The following is a 22,609-nucleotide window of genomic DNA, read 5'->3' as shown; positions in this document are numbered from 1 at the left end:
ATCCCCTAAACCTTCTAAAGATTAAAGCGTCATTTTGCTTTACTAAAACCGATTTGTATTTTATTGTATTTTAGTGGTATGTTTTTTATTTGACGGAACATAAGCGCAATAGCAAGAAATGTCACAAAACTCATCGAGGTTAATAAATAAGAGTAATGGAGCCCCTCAACCTCTCCCTCTCAAGCCCTATAAACGGGTAGAGTGTCTTTTTGCTATATTTAAGATGATTCACACCTTGAACAGTTTAATTATCATTTGCTAACACATCAACAACAAGAAAGGAAAACAGAATCATTGTTATAATCAAAATTATGGGAAAGAACTAACGAAAGTTTATGATTGCTTAATGTATGATGATATTAATTACTGGAAATCTGAGCAGTTTTGATTTTTCATTGTTAGACTTAGAAGAAGAAACTGTTTAAAATATGCTATGTTCTTGTAAAGCGCAAGTGACCCTCTGGCCTTTAAAACATTTAGGGAGTAGTTGGCCTACTCCTGTTTGTGGTAATTCCTTTTTGTTTTAACTTTGGCTTCATTATTCAATTACGTTTCTCTTTGTTTTAAGATTAATTTATTCACCTGGTATGTGCTATCTTCAATTTGGATGTGATTATTCATTTTTAATATCTGTTCGTTTCGGCTTTCATGTTTTCATTGATTGTAAATTGTAATTTTGTTTCGCTTCAATTTTGAATATTCTTATATCTTTATTTAGGCCTTACTTAATTAAAAAAAATTCTTTGAAAAACTTTTTCCGTATTAATTTCTCTGCGTTTTTAATTGACGTGGTTTTATTATTGGTTAACATAAGGAATATTTATGAATATTTATAAAGTTTTTTCCTGTTTTTGTGCTTAAAAATTAAAGTGTGGGATTGTAATTTTAATTTCTGATAGAATTTGAATATTCTATCAGAAATTCTCAGTAAACATTATTTTTGTGCAATAATTTGTTAACAATAGTGTAGCCATATGATTTTGATTGGATGGGGAGGAGGATTGTTATACAAATGAGTCTACTGGACATGGGAAAGGGACTTTGAAAGATGGAATAGAGAAGTTGGAGGCGAGAAGGAACTTTGGATGAGACTAAAGGAGCCTGGAAGATACCAAAAACTTTTGTAAAAGGACTATGCCATTTTTAACGGCCTAAGAGACGTCAGAAGCTAGCAAAGGAAGTGAAGTGACACTAAAAGGCTTGAAAAGACCAGGAGCGTCGGAAAGGGGCCACGAAAGCCGTAATAGTATATTCGAAATTGCGAAACTGAAACTCTTTGAATTAAATAGACCAGCTAAAAAGCCTGTACTGGGAGTCAGAGCCCATTAAAAGACATTTTTAGAACCCACTAAAGGAGACTGGAGGAGACCAGGAACGTTGAAAAAGGACTATGAAAGTCGGAATAATCTAATCGAAGTTGCAAAATCGGAAATTTGGGAAAAGAACAGATCAGCTAGAAAGTCTGTAATGGGAGTCAGAACCCACTAAACTAAGTTTCAAAATTAAAAATCCTTGAGAACTTTAGCCCAAAAGCCTGAAAAACTCCTATTTACTTAAAAATATTTGAAATACTCGAAATTTCTTGAACAAAATTGAAAAAAGCTAAATTGTTCGAACAAAAATTGAAAAGCCCCGAAAGAACGAAATACTGGGAACCACTAAATGGAACGAACAAATATTTAAAAAACGGTGAAAAAACTTCGTCAAAAATTGAATTCTGTGTTTCTGCTCGATGAAAAATTTCCCATCTTCAGGCTATGCATTTTAGAACTTAACGAAAATAAATTGAAAAGCAAATCTTCGTTGAAAAATAAAAAAGTTGAGTTTTCTTTCAACAAAATTTAAAATAAGGCCAAATCTTTACAGCAAAAAATTGAAGAAGTTTGTCAACTCTAGTACAAAACTAAAACTGTTGAAAAAACTCGACAAAATAAAAAAAGCTGTAGTCACTTGAACAAAAGTTTGAAAAATATCAAATTACGAGAACAAAACATTGGAAATATATGTTTATGCTCAACAATTCAAAATTTTAAGGAAAACTGAGGCTAAATTAGAAAAATCTAGAATTGCGTGCCGCTCATAGTATATTTCATAATGCAACTGAAATTCTTTTTATATAGAGCGATGTGACGTACAAAGTTCTGGACAAAATTTGGAGAATTTTCGTAATCTATCTTCCCATCGTCAACTCTAAAAGTCTCTTTAAACCTTCCTCTTGTTGACACGATAAACGCAACCCCTAAAAGTGTGCACCTCCTCTGGAAACTAAAATCACCCCTTAATTTGAGTTCATGGGAAGTATTAGATCTAATATGCAAGGAATTTGACTTGAAATGTTTCATTACTAAGATCCTATGAACAAAATTATCTGTTTTCTTAGTTTTATACCAGTTTATGGGAGCCTCAAATCCCGTTTAAATCCAACTTGTCATTTATCTTCCGCTAATTTGCTCCCAAAAAAGGCACAGAAAGCAAGTTTTCTATTCAGGATAAGGAACACACAATAATAATGATAAAATGAGAAATATCAATAAAATAGGATTAAATTAGGGCAATTTATTGAAGGCCAATCCACTGTAGTTTTATATTTCTTCCGTTAGGTCTGTCCAAATTAACTGCTCTTGCTCTTAGAAACCTATTATGCTGCTGATATTAATCCCGAATTTTCGGAGTGTTAATCTCGTATGTTTTATAATTTGTTTTGCTTTTTTCCCCAGACGGAGTTGTCACAATCCCTGCAGCAGTTGTCAGAGAAGGCACGGGCCGTAACCGAATTTATTCAGCGATTGAAAGCTGCCTCAGAAAAGCTAAATGTAAGTCGAGGTTTTTTTTTTGTATAATTGTTTTTTAATGTCTATTATTTAATATCAGCAAGGCTATGAATCTCATGTATTAGAAATATAAAATTTAAGAAAAAGAAAAATATAAAATTGTGTATCAGATATGGAATATGATTTCCTTTTTACAAAACCAGATTTGCACAGTTCAAAGTCAGAAATTGCTACTTTTAATGTGTTAGACCCGAGTTCTGGGAAGACGGTAATTGTAACTGAAGAATACGGCGTTGGACTTTACAGTCCCTACCTGTGGTGCTGATCTCTGTTTCTTGGCCCTTCAGCCAGGAAGTGCAATGGGGAAGTGGGGGTAGTTGTAACTAGCCTCTTTCAAATCTACGAAAGACGAATTACGCTTTAATTGAAATCTGTATAAACTTCTGGTGTCAGTTTTGGATTGGATCAAAAATAATCTAAAAATATATCAAAAACAAGTGTTAAAACACAAAATTGTATTCGACAAAATAGCTTCGACTTTCTGGTGGTTGTGATTACAAAAGGTAATGCAAAAAGACCCGGAAAAATAAACGTACCGGTTGTCTAACTATCAATTTTGGTGAAATGTAATATCATCAACTTTTCAAGCGGCATTTTACCGGCGCTAGTAAAAAAATCTTGTAATTTTTAGTTAAAATTAGTTAAAATGTTCTAGAATCAGCTATTTCTTAGAAAAAAGTAAATAAAAGATGGAATTTCGAAGTCATGATAAAAATTGCAGTAATTTATTTTATTTAAATTATTTTCAAAAATGATAATTGTATGATCATATTCATGTATTTTATTAAAGGAATACACAAGCGAAGTTTCATTTCAAGAAACTTTTTTATTAGAGCCAAGTAAAGTGAATAGATAGGCCTACATATACGTCTCCTAAAAGCTGAATCCAAGAGTGAGTGGGGGCAAACAGTACAATTTGGCTAGTATCTATATAAAAGTCTCTTGTATCGCCTTTTTTTTCCCGCTTGGGCCTTTTTTCTCCATCTGATGGCACCTCTTTGGACTAAACACCAAGTGACGGAGACTCCGAATATTTGACGCATGATTGGTGCTAATACTACTTTCTGCCTGTGAAATCCGGCCCTTGGAAGCCTTGGATGTCCCAGATTTAGAGGGTTTCTGCTATAAATGCCTTCGGTTTATTCTGAAGGTTGGACAGTCTGAGAAGCAATGGTATCATTCACATAGAGCTGGAAAACTGGAACCCATAACAAATGTCATCAAATGAAGGTGCCTCTGATGATTCAGCCACGTATTATAATACCCTGATGATGCGATATCCAAACAAGGATATGAGTTTTTCACGTAGTCGTTTTGGAGGAAGCTGGGCGTTGATCAAAGTGAAACCTGGTTAACTACTCAGCTGGTTAACTACGTAAGCCAGTCAGGCTTAGAGCTGCTTGGCGGGTTCAAGAATTATAGCGAGAGCCCGGGATCCAGGCTGGTTGTCAACCATCGAGCCTTCAACTACGAATCGACCCTCCTGGAGGCAAACATGTCGCAGAATTCGAACGCCACAATGAGCTAAGATCCTCTAACTCGTTAACCGTTAATAATATCTTGGAAGCAAATGTTGCGCAATGAGGTACGTAAAAGTGGTTCTGAAAAGCTGCTTTCAGTTATAAGTCTCTCAAAATTTTTAATGGGATGAATCCGCCATTCATTAGAACTCTGAGCTGGAAATGTAGTTAGTAAACTCTTATTGTCTAATTACTTAGAGGAATTTTCTGTGAATATCAGTTCCTATATTTTTCGAAGTGGTAAATATATTTTACCCTTCTTTAAAAGTAACTAACACATCTTTTTAAACATTTTGAAGATTGCTCAAACCAGACGGTTGTTGAGAGAAAAAGTTGTGTTGACAATTTTTGTTTTCCAACATTATAATGTCCTCTACTTTCAAACTGAAAATAGACAAAATCCTGCCAATACTTGTAGTAATCCGTGAAACTTTGGCGAATTGTTAACGAATTATATACTACTATTTCTTCTGTGTCTGCACATCTAGACTGCACAAAAATCTATAAAATCTTGAGGTCATTAATGGAGATGAAAGAACGATTTTGTATATCAAGAAAGTACCTCTTAGAGAATATCTTTGAGAAAACCCATTCTGGAATTGTTTAAAATTTCTAATGGCGCCATCTTCCAAAACGAATTGTCACTAACACGTAAAACACAAGTGTTGTTCTGCCACGCATGGTAAACATCGCGCCATATGTAGTACGCTTACGTCATGCCGTACCTCCTTACTCCAGACCTGATAGTCTTCCATCAACATTGCACGTGCCTTGTAATTTACACTATTTTTGGTTTTGGGAAACTGCTTTAAATAGCTTTAGCGGTAACAACAAATTCATGTTTTACATGCCATTTCATACAAAAAAAATTTTCATTTCAGTGTCGCTGAAGTATTATTCATTTTAATTTTTGGATCCGCTAAGGTAAGTAATTAGATTCTTTGCGGTGTTTTCAAAGACATGGACAGTACAATAGACCGAGATGCATTCCACGGCGCTCCCTATAATGGCGAATTATTACCATTAATGCGTCGTAAAACACTAGGCAATACAGACAAAACTCTTTCGGTTCATTACAACTAGCAATCGTCTGGCACACCAGAATTTGGGCATCTTAATTGTGCGTCATCAGCTATTCATTGATTTTAATCACTATAATGTACGTATTGCTTATCCACAGTATTTTCTTCAAGCGTTCCCTGAATCAATTACTTTTGGTTCTTTCAGATGATGGAGCTTAATATTTTATTTAGATGGGCATATAATGAGCGTTTAAAATTTCGGAGAGAAAAATAGTAATGAAAATCTTAAATTTAAGAAAGGGATTTAGAATTTGGGTGTTTTGTTTTTGTGGCACTTGGTATTAACCAAGTGACATGTAGCGATCGTAAATTCTGTCAGTCTGTCGGTCTGTCTGTCCCGGTTTTGCTACTTTAGGCACTTCCAGGTAAGTTAGGACGATGAAATTTGGCAGGCGTATCAGGGACCGGACCAGATTAAATTAGAAATAGTTGTTTTCGCGATTTGACCATCTGGGGGTGGGGAGTGGGGGGTCGGTTAATTCGGCAAAAATAGGAAAAATGAAGTATTTTTAACATACGAACGGGTGATGATCTTAATGAAATTTTATGTTTGGAAGGATATCGCGTCTTAGAGCTCTTATTTTAAATCCCGACCAGATCCGGTGACATTGGGGAGAGTTGGGGTAGGGACCTAAAATCTTGGAAAAAGCTTAGAGTGGAGGGATCGGGATGAAACTTGGTGGGGAAAATAAGCAGAAGTCCTAGATACGTGATTAACATAGCCAGAACGGATATGCTCTGTTTGGGGGAGTTGGGGAGGGGGTGGTGGTGGTTTAATTCTGAAAATTAGAAAAAATGAGGTATTTTTAACTTACGAAGGAGTGATCGGATCTTAATGAAATTTAAAGTTTGGGAGAATATCGTGTCTCAGAGCCCTTATTTTAAATTCCGACTGGATCCGGTGACATTGGGGGGAATTGAGGGGTGAACCTAAAATCTCGGAAAACGCTTAGACTTGAGGGATCGGGATGAAACTTGGTAGGGAAAATGAGCATAAGTCCTAGATACATGATTGACATAACCGTAACGGATCCGATCTCTTTGGGGGAGTTAGGGGGAGGGAGGGTTAATTCTGAAAAATTAGAAAAAATGAGGTATTTTTGACTTACGAAGGAGTGATCGGATCTTAATGAAATTTGATTTTTGGAAGGATATCGTGTCTTAGAGCTTATTTTAAATCGTGACCGGATGCGGTGACATTGGGGGAGTTCGGGGGGGGGGACATAAAATCTTGGAAAACGCTTAGAATGGAGGGATCGGGATAAAACTTGTTGGTAAAAATAATCATAAGTCCTAGATACGTGATTGAAATAACCGGAACGGATCCGCTCTCTTTGGAGGAGTTGGGGGAGGAGGGTTAATTCTGAAAAATTAAAAAAATGAGGTATTTTTAACTTAAGAAGGAGTGATAGGATCTTAATGAAATTTGATATTTAGAAGGATATCGTGTCTCAGAGCTTTTATCTTAAATCCCGACCGGATCCAGTGAAGGGGAAGTTGGGGGGCGGAACCTATGATCTTGGAAAATGCTTAGAGTGGAGGGATCGGGGTAAAACTTGGTGGGAAAAATAAGCACAAGTCCTATATAATGGATTGACATAACAGGAATGGATCTGCTCGCTTTGGGGGAGTTGGGGGGAGGGTTAACTCAAAAAATTAGAACAAATTAGGTATTTTTTACTTACGAAAGAATGATCGTAACTTAATGAAATTTCATATTTAGAAGGACCTCGAAACTCAGTTCTTTTATTTTAAATCCCGACCGGATCCAGTGTCAAAAGGGGGGGGGGGAATTTTGGAAAACACTTAAAGCGGAGGGATCAGGATGAAACCTGATGGAAAGAATAAGCACAAGTCCAAGATAGGTGACTGACATAACAGGACCGGATCCGCTCTATTTGGTGGAGTTGGGAGGGGAGTAATTCGGAAAAGTTAGAAAAAATGAGGTATTTTAACTTACAAACGGGTGATCAGATCTTAATAAAATTTTATATCTTGCAGGATCTTGTGCTTTAGAACTCTCATTTTAGATCTCGACCAGATCCGGTGACGTTGAAGGGAGTTGGGAGGGGGGAACCGGAATTCTTGGAAAACGTGAAAATCGAGGTATCTTACGAATGGGTGATCGGATCTTAATGAAACTTGATATATAGAAGAATCTTATGTCTCAGATGCTCCATTTTCAATTCGAATCGGATCTGGAGACAGAGAGGGCTGGAGCGGGGAAACAGAAATCTTGGAAACGGGAAATCTTGGAAAACCCTTAGGTTGGAGAGATCAGGATGAAACTTGATGGGAAGAATAAGCACAAGTTATAGATACGAGATTGACTTAATATGTACGGATCCGTTCCCTTGGAGGGAGCTGGGGGCTGTTAATTTTGAAAACTCAGAAAAATTGAGGTATTTTTAACTTAAGAACGGGCGATCGGATCTTAATGAAATTTGGTATTTAGAAGGAACTCATGTCTCAGAGCTCTTATTTCGAATCCCGACCAGATCTTTTTGACATTGGGGGTAGTTGGAGGGAGAAACCGGAAACCTTGGAAAACGCTTATAAATGTTGTAGATACGTGATTGACGTAACCGGACTGGATCCGCTCTCTTTGGTGGAATTAGGTGGTGGGGTTCAGTGCTTTGGCGAGTTTGGTGCTTCTGGACGTGCTAGGACGGTGAAAATTGGTAAGCGAGTTAGGGAGCTGCCCAAATTGACTTGATAAAGTCGTTTTCCCCGATTCGACCATCTGGGGGGGCTGAAGGGAGAGGAAAAATTAGAAAAATTGAGGTATTTTTAGCTTACGAATGGGTCATCGGATCTTAATGAATTTTAATTTTTAGAAGGACCTCGTGACTCAGAGCTCTTATTTTAAATCCCCACCGGCATTAGGCCTCTGATTTTCCTTTAAAGCAATCTGTTGATTCTTAGAATTTTGCTAGAGCTCATACCATATGAGCACTTGGCTCTTGGCTCTTCCGACCTCGTCACAAGTGCCTTATGAGCTCTTAGTTCTTGTTAATAAGAGCTAATGAGGGATCTTTACTTTTTTTTAAGTTTTCACTCCACAGTTTGATATTGCTATATTTGCTGTTATTGACAGATTTAGCAGAAGTTATCCATCCATTTGAAATGCATAAGCTCTTTCTTCTTTGCACTATATATGTTAAATATAAATAAATTGCGCGCCGCATGCAAGTAGTAATTTTTTTTTTTATGCTGATTTTGTCTACTCTTTTTTTTGCCGTCGTATCATTTATTAATAAGAATATATTTGTTATTGAAACTTTTCAGGGACAGTTAAATATTAAACTAAAGAGTCAAAAAATTGGACGACGTAGGAAATGGGTGGAATAATTTAACAAAAATATTGGTTTTGAAGTAGCAGATGGTGTCTTAGGGAGGAAAGTCAAAAACACGTAAAAATATAGATCTAATCTGTGTCTGTGAACCAAGATTAGAATAATGGAAGCAACACTGATGACTGTGGTCAGGTATAGTTTTGAAATGTGGGCGCTCCAAAATGTGGAGGAGGATTTATTAAGTGCTTTCCAGAGGAATGATTGATATGGATTGTTTTGAGTGCTCATATTTCTGACCGTATTTCAAACAGTAAATTGTGCACAAAATGCGGTTCAATCTCTTTCAAGGGCTGTAATGAGAACAGGGTAAAGATGGCTAGGACAGGTTCTGTGGATGAAAAATGACCGAATGCCAAATATCGCCCTTTTCGGCCAACCATCTCGGGCAGAAAAAAAAATATCATCCCCGAATTGGATGAGATGAGGTCGTAAGGAAGGATTTTAGGGAAACTAAAGCTACTTGGGAGGGATTAAAGAAGGAGGCTTTAAGGAGGAGCGTGCGTATCTGTGTTGGTCTGTTGTGTTGCACTGAGTTGTTAGTAGCAGTAGTAGTGTAAAAAGGATGTTTCTACATAATACATTTAATATTATTCTCCTGATATTATTCTCCTGATTCTCCTGATGAGCCCTTATGTTGGGTGTTGCCTCTGAATTATTTGTCTATATTATTTTTTTCTATTGTTTGGTAAATGACGACTTATACTTATTGACGACATGACTGCCTGTCCATGGATTATTCTTTATGGTTGATTGTGTGTGGCTATGCTGTTTGACCTATGTGATTGTATGGATGAGTAGGGTTAAGGCCTCATTCAAGTGCTGGTCTATATTAATCACTAATTTAGGAAAACAGTCTTCCTTTTCTCCTTCTGTCTCTCTCTTTTTTTTTTTTTTTTTTTCTTTTTTTTTTGCGTTTGTGCTGTAGCATTGGTGATTTCTCTTTTCATGATATATATATATATATATATATATATATATATATATATATATATATATATATATATATATATATATATATATATATATATATATATATATATATATATATATATATATATAGTCTTCCTTTTCTCCTTCTGTCTCTTTTTTTTTTTTTTTTTTTTTTGTGTGTGTGTGTGTGTGTGTGTTTGTGCTGTTGCATTGGTGATTTCTCTTTTCATGATATATATATATATATATATATATATATATATATATATATATATATATATATATATATATATATATATATATATATATCTGCGGTTAGAACACAAGGGACAATGAGAATCCATATATAGAATGCCTGCCACGTGCCACCTACCACGCTGTCTGCGGTTAGAACACAAGGGACAACGAGAATCCATATATAGAAGCCTGCCGCGTGCCATGCTGGGTCCCGGCGGTGAAGCCGCCGATATATATATATATATATATATATATATATATATATATATATATGTATGTATATATATATATATATATATATATATATATATATATATATATATATATATATATATATATATATATATATATATATATATATATATATATATATATATATATATATATATATATATATATATATATATATATATATATATGTAATTTAGCCAGAAAAGACATACAAATACGTAGCATATATGTTGACACACACACAAAAAAGTGTAAAATCATAATGCATGAAGTAGTATTATCCTACATTTTTATGTGCTAGAGTATAATTTTTTAAACAATTACTGCTTGAAGCGTTACAAACCAAGTAGCCTACTGCATTAACTATTGTTACTTATATCCGGTCAGATGAACACATGTTCATTGGCACATTATATTGAGTTCATAGACAATTTGATGAATAAATGCCTAGATAAATGCTTTAATTTTGCCCTCCAAAGGCTCCATAGCCAGGAATACAATGATGGGAACACCTCAGAACTTAAAAACTAATAATAAAGACCATAATCTCGATTTCATCATGTACAACGTAAGAATATCACGAGAAAAGAAGTCTCCAGGCTAGAAGTCTATGCAAACGAAAGACACACTCAACCCATGGATGATCATAAAAAAGAAAGAAAAAAGACACACAAAAAAAACCCCAGAGCTAATGGATTAAATTAGTTAAACACTGGAGTTGTAACATTTGTTTGAAAGCACCAAGAGTCCTGGAATGGTGGGAGGACCGTTTAAATCGAGGTTTAAACTATTATTTCGAATTCATTCTGAAATACTGTAATGAACAGGCAAATACAAACAACTGGAAACTCGTCTGTTCCTCTTCTGCAAATTGGATCATTCCCCTAACATACTCCTAGTTTACTAATTGTTGCTTGATGATTCTAGCAGACTTAATGTTTGTCTGCGACTTCTATTATTTTGGCCACCTATGAAGATCTCTTGGCTTGAGAGCAAAATACCTTATTAGCTTTCCTTCTTTTTGTCAAATATTTGCCCTTATTACAATTTCTCCTGTTAATAACAATATGAAATCCATGAGACCAAAGTTCCAGGATGTGAAAGAATTAACCCTTGTTCGGTTAGTGGATGCGCAGAAATTCACATCTGTTAATGAAGATGGGTGACATCTTCCTGATGAACAATAGTGCTTGACATGAGATACCTTAACTGACATAATTATGCAAAGCTAAATGGCTGATGTGTGAAAATTGTTCGCTGCTAAAAAGACAATAATTGCATAACATTTTAATTGTCAGGACGAAGTACTTGATTAAGAAGAGATGCTTTCAAAGGTTGCATAAAACCCTCTATTAGCATAATTTTGATTTACGTATTAATTATTTCCCGTCGTATTCAATTAGTGTTCTAAAAGATGTGGTTCCTGAAAAGATATTTCTTCTTTCGTAGCTTCATGATTTTCCAAAACTATTCCTATTTTACTGGAAATGAATAAGAAAGGAGACAGATGAAAGGCATATCACCTTGCATGTTTTCTTTGTGAGCTTAATTTTTCGGGGCTTTTATTTGTGACACAGTAAGATAATAAGAACCAGACATTAGATGAAATACCTAGGGCTTTTTATATCAAGATTCGGTGCATGACAGATAGCTAGACGAATAAATATTTCAAATATGAATCTATAGGCCTAATTAGACCTAATTTAACACAACCTAGACTAAAGCATGTCAAAATCTATATATATATATATATATATATATATATATATATATATATATATATATATATATATATATATATATACTAGCTCAAAAAATCAGCATTTATAGTAACTGCAACTGCAATTTTTTGTTTTTAGGCCTTCCACCAGACATTATGTTTTATATATAATTGATGCGTTGGGAACATTCTTATTTATACTATGTTGACGTCATATAAGAAAATGCTTACACGGTGTCGTAAAAAATGCTTATATGATGTACTAACATAATACATGAAACCAAAATTAAGACTCTTAACGAATTTTCTCAGACTTCCGACTTAATCGTTTTTTTTTTGTTTTTTTTTTATGCGAGAATATCCCGAAATACCAATTTTCGCTTAAATACATAATTAGTGCATTGGAAACTCAACTGTTATGCATGACATCACATAAAAAAAATGATTATATAATGTCATAAGAAATGCTTATACGATGTACTAACAAAGTACATGACGTCACTTGCAAAAACCAAAATTAAGGCTCATATAAGTTTTAGTGGATAAGAGAAATGAAAGTCAAACAGTTCGTGGTAACGAACTGTAGTTAAGGAGCGACCCGGCTCAATAGTAACCGAAACTCTAAAGCATGGAATTTTGATACCAATAGTTACATCAAAAGAATCGCATTTTAATGCTGACTTTAAATATATAAGTTTCATCAAGATCAGTTACACGCATCGAAAGTTACGAGCTTGAGAATATTTGCCTCATTTTAGAAAATAGGGGGAAACACCCCCTAAAAGTCATACAATCTTAACAAAAATCACACCATCAGATTCAGCGTATCAGAGAACCTTATTGTAGAAGTTCCAAGCTCCTATCTACAATTACATTAAAAAATTAGTTTTTTTAACTGAAAGTAAGGAGCGACATTAAAACTTAAAACGAACAGAAATTACTCCGTATATCAAATGGGTTGTCCCCTTTGCAATCCCTCGCTCTTTACGCTAAAGCTTTTAATTGTTTTAAAAAACAGAATTGTGGCAAAGAGTCAAACTTTAGCGTAAAGAGCGAGGGATTGCGGAGGGGACAACCCATTTCGTATACGGAGTAATTTCTGTTCGTTTTAAGTTTTAATGTCGCTCCTTACTTTCAGTTAAAAAAAAACTAGTTTTTTTATGTAATTTCTGAACGTTTTTGAATTAATGTATGTTTGATTTTGGCTCTCCACACATAAATTATTAAAATGAAATTTGCATATTAATTCCTTTTTTGGCTAAATGGCTTTCTCTTAGTTTTGATCAGACGATTTTGAGAAATAAAGGGTGGAGAAGGAGGCCTAGTTGCCCTCCAATTTTTCGGTTACTTAAAAAGGCAACTAGAACTTTTAATTTTTAACGAACGTTTTTATTAGTAAAATATATACGTAACTTAAGAATTAACTTACGTAACAAACTTTCATAACCTTATATTTTTATTATGTATACGAGGGGGTTTGTACCCTCGTTAATACCTCGCTCTTTAAACTAAATCGTAAGTTTTGTCCCAATTCTTTAAGAATGACCCCTGAATCAGAAAGGCCGTAGAATAAATAGTTGAAATTACTAAAAATACTATAGCATAAAGAACGAGGTATTTATCTCCTCCTAAATACCTCACTCTTTATGCGAAAGTGTTTTTAGAACCCCTCATATGCATAATAATCTCTGTTCGTTTTAAGTTTCAATGCTACTCTTTACTTTCAATTGAAAAAACTTTTCCATGTTTATTTTTTCATTGTTTTTTTTTATAGTAATTTTAGAAAATTCTGCGCCCTTCTCATTGAATTTCTGTTCCCTCATGACATATTTCTCCAAGAAAAGATCCTCCCACATAGCCCCCTCCCCTCAACCCCACCCCAAAACCAAAAAAAATCCCCTGAAAACGACTGTACACTTGCCAATAACCATTATTAAATGTAAACACTGGTCGAAGTTTGTAACTTGCAGCCCCTCCCCCAGGGACTGTGGGGGAGTAAGTCATTCCCAAAGACATAGTTATTATGGTTTTTGACTATGCGGAACAAAATGGCTATCTCAAAATTTTGATCTGTTGACTTTGGAGAAAAAATGAGCGTGGGAGGGGCGTAGGTGCCCTCCAATTGTTTGGGTCACTTAAAAAGGGCACTAGAACTTTTCATTTCCGTTAGAATGAGCCCTCTTGCGACATTCTAGGACCACTTGGTCGATACGATGACCCCTGGAAAAAAAACAATTTTGCGAGAGGGCTCATTCTAATGGAAATGAAAAGTTTTAGTGCCCTTTTTAAGTGACCAAAAAATTGGAGGGCATCTAGGCCCCCTTCCACGCTCATTTTTCCCAAAAGTCACCGGATCAAAATTCTGAGATAGCCATTTTATTTACCATAGTCGAAAAACTTAATAACTATGTCTTTAGGGACGACTTACTCCCCCGCAGTCCCCGTGGGAAGGGCTGCAGGTTACAAACTTTGACCTGTGTTTACATATAATAATGGTTACTGGGAAGTGTATAGACGTTTTCAGGGGGATTTTTTTTGTTTAGGGGGGAGAGTTGAGAGGGGGGTTACGTGGGAGGATATTTCCATGGAGGAACTTTTCATGGGAGAAGAGAATTTCAATGAAGGGGGCGCGGGATTTTCTAGCATTATTTGAAAAAACAATGAAAAAATAAATATGAAAAGTTTTTTCTACTGAAAGTAAGGAGCAGCATTAAAACTTAAAACGAACAAAAATTATTACGCATACGAGGGGTTTACCTCTTCGTTATACCTCACTCTTTACGCTAAAGTATTTTTTAGTAATTTCAACTATTTATTCTACGGCCTTTGTGATTCAGAGTGTGATTTAAGTTCTAAAGCATAAAGCTTAAAGCTCAAAGTCACTAGAGCTTAAATGGGACATTTAAGCTTTAGTTTAAAAAGCGAGGTATCGACGAGGGTTGAACCCCCTCATATACGCAATAAAAACATACGAATATAGAAGTTCGTTACGTAAGTTAATTCGTAAGTTACGAATAATTTTTACCAATGAAAACGTTTGTAAAAAACTAAAAGTTCTACTTGCCTTTTTAAGTAATCGAAAATTGGAGGGGAACTTGGCCTCATCCTTCACTACTTTTTTCTCAAAGTCTTCCGATAATTGCAATTAATTAATATGCAAATTATGTTTTAATTATTTATTTGCGGAGAGCCAAGATCAAAACATGCATTAATTCAAAAACGTCCAGAAATTAAATAGAAAAAAAAAAGTTTTTTTAAATGAAAGTAAGGAGCAACATTAAAACTTGAAACGAACAGAAATTACTCCGTATATCAAAGGGTCTTTTCCTCCTCAACGCCCCGCTCTTTACGCTAAAGTTTCTTACTGTTTTAAAAAGTAGAGTTAAGAGAAAGAGTCAGACTTTAGCGTAAAGAGCGGGGCGTTGAGGAGGAAAAGCCCCTTTGATATACGGAGTTAGTTTTGATATACGGTAGTTTGATATACGGAGTTGAATCGGTTCAGTGAAAACTTGCACGTTCATGTATATTTTAAATGTGTACGGGAAATTGGGGATTCAATTTTTAATAAGAAGGACCTCCATATGCAACTATGCAGTTTTTAATAGCTGCGGGTGCCAAATTGAAAAAAAAAAAAAGAAACAGGGGTGAACAACCTCCCGAAAATAAGCGACAACTTAAGAAGGCAACCTGTTGCATCAAGCAACTTAAGAAGGTATAAGAACAAGCTTCAAATGTAAGAATTGTTACGGACGAAAAACTTAGTCAAATTTAACTTTTTATTATGCCTGTTTATGTTCCCGGTTAAATCTAGCAACACTGAAGAAAATATAGTACTGCCTTATGCAACAGCTCAAACACATGTTTATTACAGCATATGTAATAAACATGCTGCATGAAAAAAACGAAACAGAAAAAAACAAAAGAAAACATAAACAAAAAAGAAAGACAGAAGGAGAAAGGAAGACTGTTTTCTACACTTTCGCTGATACAGACATTAGCGCTGATGGGCTTTCTGTCCGTGCAAAGACGCGCCTAGGAGGAGAGGCTTTGAGTAAGGGGCCCATACTCCCCTCAAAAACCGAAGATTTCTGGAATTTCTGGGCATTTCCTATTCAAATTATTAAATAGAACCGTTTATTATGAAGAACATCACAAAAAAATCTGTGTAAGTGCCTGTGTCTGTGCTCCTTCTCAAAACCTCATGTTTCTTATGATTTTCCCATAACTTAAAATGTTTCAAAAATAATTCACTTTTATTTTGTGTTGTTTTTCTGTCCCACCCTCTTCTGATATAATTTTCTGCGTAGATACCTGGGATGATCAATAAATGTATATCAACCAAGTATTCGTTTAATGGTAATATGTTTCTTATCAAAACTATTGACCTATTCATCCCATTCGGCTTGAATTCCTGACTACTTCAGGCAAAATTTCGATTTTGATCCAAAGAGCCAAATCCTTGTATATTTAATGTTTAGCTAAATTCAACTTCAAACCAATTTCTGTATCCTTCTGTATATGCTTAACTCAAGGTACATAAGGAGAAATCAGCATGAAAATAAACCAATTCCGTTATTTTTCCAACTTCGAAATACCACTAGTGTATTTTGTCAGAAGTATAGACAAATCTGGATAATGAATATTGAATGCAACAAATATTATGCTTGGTGCAGCAAGTCATTACTGGAATGAGGCTCGCGACCCTTTTTTTGCTCTTGAAAATATCCGGGCAAGAATTTATTTAAGAATGAAACTTTTTTTTATTTCGTATGCGTACACATAATTATGTAGATGTTTCTAATATTGTATTTTTCATTCATGATCGATGAATGAAAGTCGACTCATCATCATTGATGAGTGGATCGATGATAAAACTATTCCATGGCAGAATTTGTTTCATTTTTGTGTTTCCGGAACGTAAAGTTAACTGCTTTGGAATAGAGTTTCATTGGACTTTTCTTTACTCCAGAGATCAGATGAATTAGAAGTAACCAGGTTATATTATAAGTATCAAGTACTTTGGTTCTTTTTCCTGGTTGTGTATGGGCCATACCGTCCTTTGAAACGGGGTTTTATTATTATTATTATTTACATTTATAGCTCACGAATCAAAATGATTGCCTCGAAATTTTTATGCGATGCTAGGTTTGGTCGTCATGGGCACCGCAGCAAAAAATAGAGTATCTCGCAGCTAGTTACCCCCCTCCCCCCAACCATACTTGGCATATTCTAGAACCACTGATAAAAAAGAAGCAAAACAACAAGTATATACCCATGACACAAATAGCTCCGAATTTTGAATATTCCTACCGAGGGGCTTAGAATAACGTTAGAAGGATTTTGGGCTTACTGTGTTTAATAGTACCCGTTCAGTAAATTTGCTTACTCTATTAGCTTTCGACAGGTATAATTAAACTTAACAAGTCTTACATATTCTTAATCACACATTAGCAATATGTTAATTTCTAAAATTCGCTTGTTCTAGCAAATTTCGTATGCTCATTGTTGGGATTGTAACTTTCTTTTTTATTTAGATCATGGAATAGCGAAACATTTTCTTCCTTCTTTGGAAAGTTTTCAATGCACCCCTTCCTATCCTACGATATCAGTACAATAAAACCTACTTAACTGCGGCGAAACCTTTAGATATAAAGCTTATTCATAGTGGATATCTTTATAGGCAAGCTGCGAAGAAATAGAAACCGCCATAAGCATTCAGATTGGAGCCATTATAGAAGCATTGAAGGCAAGGGAACAGGAGCTAATAGGATTCGTCAGGCAAGATAGAGATTCTAAGGTAAAGAATATGAATTGTATCCCCTAAAGATAGCTTCCTTTATTTATTTTCTGGTACTTTTGAAATATCTCGACCCCACCCAAGAAGTGAAGTTAGGCTAACCATAAAGAAATATACCAAAATAAGATAAAAATATAATACTTTAGAAACAAAATCATGGAAACTACCGAAGCAAATTTTGGAAAGCAACCCGCCCAGAACGCATTATATTAAATATCTAACATAATCCCCTCTATATATTACATGTTTTAATTGAAATCATACCCACATCGTAGTTTTTCCAATACACTAAGCTAATTATAGTCTACTGCAGACAGACAAACCGGTTTTTCTCAGATCATAGAGATCAAAATTCCTGTGTGGAGTCGATATTTTTAACAAGTACCTATCTTCAAGGTCGTTCGATGCCTCGAAGAATCACCCCATCTCGTCCATTACAAGTTTGTTTAGCTTGTGTGGCCAAATATTCAGGATTAATTGGGCGGTCTTGCCATAACTTGTATAGCTTAGATTTGAGATCCGAATAAACGACAGAAAACTAAAGAAGACTTAGATAGAAAACTGTAGAAAGAAGTATGGTTACATCAGAGATGCTTATTATTAGTTGGTTGACGTATCTTTCTACTAATAGTTTTGGTGGAAAGTATGAAAACATTTTTCGGATTCGCGTATTGCCCATTAAATTGTTTATTTATTTACCATCGGATTGTGCACACATCTTTCTAATTAGTACGTTTTGTTTGTTTTAGTCTAAGATTTTAATGTCTTCGTTCTCTCGAGAATCCGTCACCACTGGCGGATGTGGAAGGGATATGATAGTTGTTCTCTTTTTGGAAATAAGTATATCTGTTGCATCTATTCTGACAGATTTTTTTTTTAACTATAAAATAATAGTTTCCTTTGAAACATTATACTGGAATTAGACGACACTTCACTCAAGTTCCTTCTTTTTTGTAAAGATTCTGTCAATAAAAGTTATGTTTAAAGTTAACTGTCTCTTCAATACAATCCCTAGTTTTACATATTCAGATCGAAAATAACGTTATCATTATCTACTTTTTCTATAAGTTCAATGATTATTTCATTAAATTCTGAATTTACTAAAGGCTGTCTAATAGTGAATGATCAGTGAAAAAAAAAATAATCTGTTTGGACAACGATTGTTGCCCAATTTACTCGTTAAATGGTCGACTATACTTGATTTTTCCGGAATGAGGAACCTGACAATCTGTACTGTAGACTTAGAAAACAGATACAAATATCTATAATCTTTATAATCGTCTATTAACTTTTTCAATTTACAAATCACTGACAAAGCCATACAATTTTTACATATTTTGGATTTACGAAGAAAAGAGGTATATATTGTTTTAAAGTGTTGTTTAGAGAATGCCTGCTTCAAAACTCCTGAGCATTGGAATCTTAGAGCAAGCTATTCAACAAAGCATGCTTTTTGTGTCAAAAGCAGGACTAGACCTTAAAAAAATAAAAATAAAAACTGGTCATCTCTAAAGTTTGTGCAGCAGAAAATTGTCCGAGTCTTCAGCAGGAAAAGAGGGCAAATCCATCGCTGGGGGGTATCATTGGCAACCTCAAAATTCCAAGTGACAATGCATCCTAAATATTATATTTATAAAATCCACTGTGGAAAGAAGTAGGTTTTGTCTGAAACTTGGTTTCTAACAACATCAAAATATAAGCATTTAAGGCTCTAAATGAATAAAACCTTGATGCAAAATTCAAACAGGCTGAGAAAAAAAAAATTAAATAAATTTTACCTCTTTCTATTCATAGATTCTTATTATGTAATGTTTTATATTTCCAGCTATTTGAATTTCTGAGTAGCAACCAAGGGAAAGGGAGGCATGTATGCTTACTGATGAGTTTAAGTATTAGATGGTAAGTACGTTAAGCATACCAGTATAATCTTGCAGGGGAATAAATAGTCAATGTACCTTAGCTATTTTTTATTTTCAGGTTCGTAGACTCAAAGAGCAAGTGTCGACTTGTACAGGAAAGCTCCAAAAGACTACAGGACTTATGCAATTTTGTATTGAAGCCTTAAAAGAAACTGATCCATCAACATTTCTGCAGGTGAGGTCAATTTTCAAATAGAAGCAGAATTAAATATTTTTCATGTAGAATCGAACAAATTTTTTTTCTGCACACGTATGCACATGCTCATGTACATAACATAACGGTGTACATACACGTGTACACCGTTGATACTCATAAATCTAAATGGACAATCACGCTTGCCCACAAATCTATCGACAATATTTCGAACAGTTCGTGGTAACGAACTTTAAGTAAGGAGCGACGAGGCTCAATAGCAACCAAAACTTTAAAAAACAGAATTATGACATCAATAGATATATAAAAAAAAAATCAAATTATTATGCTGATTCCAAACATATACGACAGATTAATTTTAGTGTTACGCATAAAAAGCTACGAGCCTGAGAAAATTTACCCATTTTTCGAACAAAAGTCATGGAAGGTGAATGAAAATCACACCATCAAATTCAGCGTATCTGAGAACCCTATTGTAGAAGTTTCAAGATCCATGTGTGCAAAAATGTGGAATTTTGTATTTTTGCTAGAAGAAAGATCACGAATAGGTTTTTATGTGTTTTTTTTTCAGGTATGATCTCAACGAACCAATAGTCCTAGAATGTCGGGAAAGGGCTCATTCGAACGTAAATTAAACGTTTTAGTGCCCTTTTTAAGTGAACAAAAAGATTGGAGGGCAACTACCTCCACCCTCTTCTTTCTCCCCAAAGTCTTCCGGTCAAATTTTTGAGATAACCATTTTGTTCAGCATAGTTGAAAAACTCAGTAACTATGCCGTTAGGGATAACATGACCTCCCCCCCAATGGCCCCTGGGGAAAGGTAGTTAGCGTAAAGAACGATGTATTGAGGGTGGGGCAACCGCCCCCAAATAAGTAATAATTTCTGTTCGTTTTAAGTTTTGATGTTGCTCCTTACTTTCAGTTTAAGAAAACTTGTTTTCTTTGTTTTTTTTAATTTAATCAAACAGTTCGTGGTAACGAACTGTAGTAAGGAGCGACCCGGCTCAATAGTAACCAAAACTCTAAAAAATGGAATTTTGATACCAATAGCTATATCAAAAGAATCGCATTTTAATGCTGGTTTTAAATATATAAGTTTCATCAAGTTTAGTCTTACCCATCAAAAGTTACGAGCCTGAGAAAATTTGCGTTATTTTAGAAAATAGGGGGAAACACCCCCTAAAAGTCATAGAATCTTAACGAAAATCACACCATCAGATTCAGCGTATCAGAGAACCCTATTGTAGAAGTTTCGAGCTCCTATCTACAAAAATGTGGAATTTTGCATTTTCTGCCAGAAGGCAGATCACGGATGCGTGTTTATTTGTTTTTTTGTTTTTTTGTTTTTTTTGTTTTTTTTTTTCCCCAGGGGTCATCGTATCGACCAAGTGGTCCTAGAATGTCGCAAGAGGGCTCATTCTAACGGAAATGAAAAGTTCTAGTGCCCTTTTTAAGTGACCAAAAAAATTGGAGGGCATCTAGGCCCCCTCCCACGCTCATTTTTTTCCCAAAGTCAACGGATCAAAATTTTGAGATAGCCATTTTGTTTAGCATAGTCGAAAATCATAATAACTATGTTTTTGGGGATGACTTGCTCCCCCACAGCCCCTGGGGGAGGGGTTGCAAGTTACAAACTTCAACCAGTGTTTACATATAATAATGGCTATTGGAAAGTGTACAGATGTTTTCAGGGGGATTTTTTTGGTTTTGGGGGTAGGGTTGAGGGAGGGGGCTATGTGGGAGGATCTTTCCTTGGAGAAATATGCCATGGGGGAAAAAAATTCAATGAAAAGGGCGCAGGACGAATCTGGTCACGTTAGAAAAAAATGTCAAATTAAGAGCTTAATATACAATGCTGGGTGTTCGGAGCCTCTCTATTATGGAGTATAATTTGAAAATAACACAACTATACGAGCGATAAAACATATATACCACAACCATAACTCAACTAACGAAAGAACTGCTAAGAGATAACACAACTATAAAGCGAAAACAGGTGAAAACCAACGGGAAAATAAACGAACTAAGAGGTGGAAGGGGCCCAGAGAAAAAATATAGTCCTTTTTCAATTTTGAGCCTAACTTCCGCAAAGGAGTAATAATGTCAGAAGCCCCGAAATACCGAATTATTTTCTTTTCAAACACTTCGTGGTAAGGAACTGTAGTAAGGGGCGACCCGGCTCAATAGTAAACGAAACTCTAAAAAACGGAATTTTTATGCTAAAAGATACATCAAAAGATTCGAATTTTTACGCTGATTCTAAATATTAAGTTTCAATTAATTTAGTCTTTGTCATCAAAAGTTACGAGCCTGAGAAAATTTGCCCTATTTTGGAAAAAAGGGGGAAACATCCATTTAAAGTCACAGAATCTTAACGAAAATCACACTATCGCATTCGGTATATCAGAGAACTCTATAGCAAAAATTTCAAGCTCCTATCTAAAAAATGTGGAATTTTGTATTTTTTGCCAGAAGACAAATCACGGGTGCGTGTTTATTTATTTGTTTGTTTTTTTTTTGTTTTTTTCCCAGGGGTCATCTTATCGACCAAGTGGTCCTAGGATGTCGCGAGAGGGCTCATTCTATTTCCGTTAGAATGAAAAGTTCTAGTGCCCTTTTTAAGTGACCAAAAAATTGGAGGGCAAATAGGCCCCCTCCCATGCTCATTTTTTTCCAAAAGTCAACAGATTAAAATTTTAAGATAGCCATTTTGTTCAACATAGTCGAAAACCATAATAACTTTGTCTTTGGGAATGACTTACTCCCCCACAATCCCTGAGGGAGGGGCTGCAAGTTACAAACTTTGACCAGTGTTTACATATAGTAATGGTT

General features: G+C 35.1%; 1 protein-coding gene across 2 annotated transcripts in view; it reads left to right on the top strand.

Annotated features, from left to right (window-relative positions):
• Positions 1–22,609, top strand: part of LOC136028874 (E3 ubiquitin-protein ligase TRIM9-like) — a 162,156-nt gene that overhangs the window by 30,176 nt on the left and 109,371 nt on the right. For both annotated transcript variants that reach the window (XM_065706821.1, XM_065706831.1), the window contains exons 2-4: positions 2,718–2,813; positions 17,588–17,704; positions 19,682–19,798. In XM_065706821.1, the coding sequence (XP_065562893.1) occupies positions 2,718–2,813; positions 17,588–17,704; positions 19,682–19,798 (330 nt within the window). The remainder of the gene's footprint in view (positions 1–2,717; positions 2,814–17,587; positions 17,705–19,681; positions 19,799–22,609) is intronic.

This window comes from Artemia franciscana, chromosome 1 (assembly GCF_032884065.1).
Source record: "Artemia franciscana chromosome 1, ASM3288406v1, whole genome shotgun sequence".
Classification (NCBI taxonomy): Eukaryota; Metazoa; Arthropoda; class Branchiopoda; order Anostraca; family Artemiidae; genus Artemia; species Artemia franciscana.
This window is presented reverse-complemented; position numbering and strand designations above follow the sequence as displayed.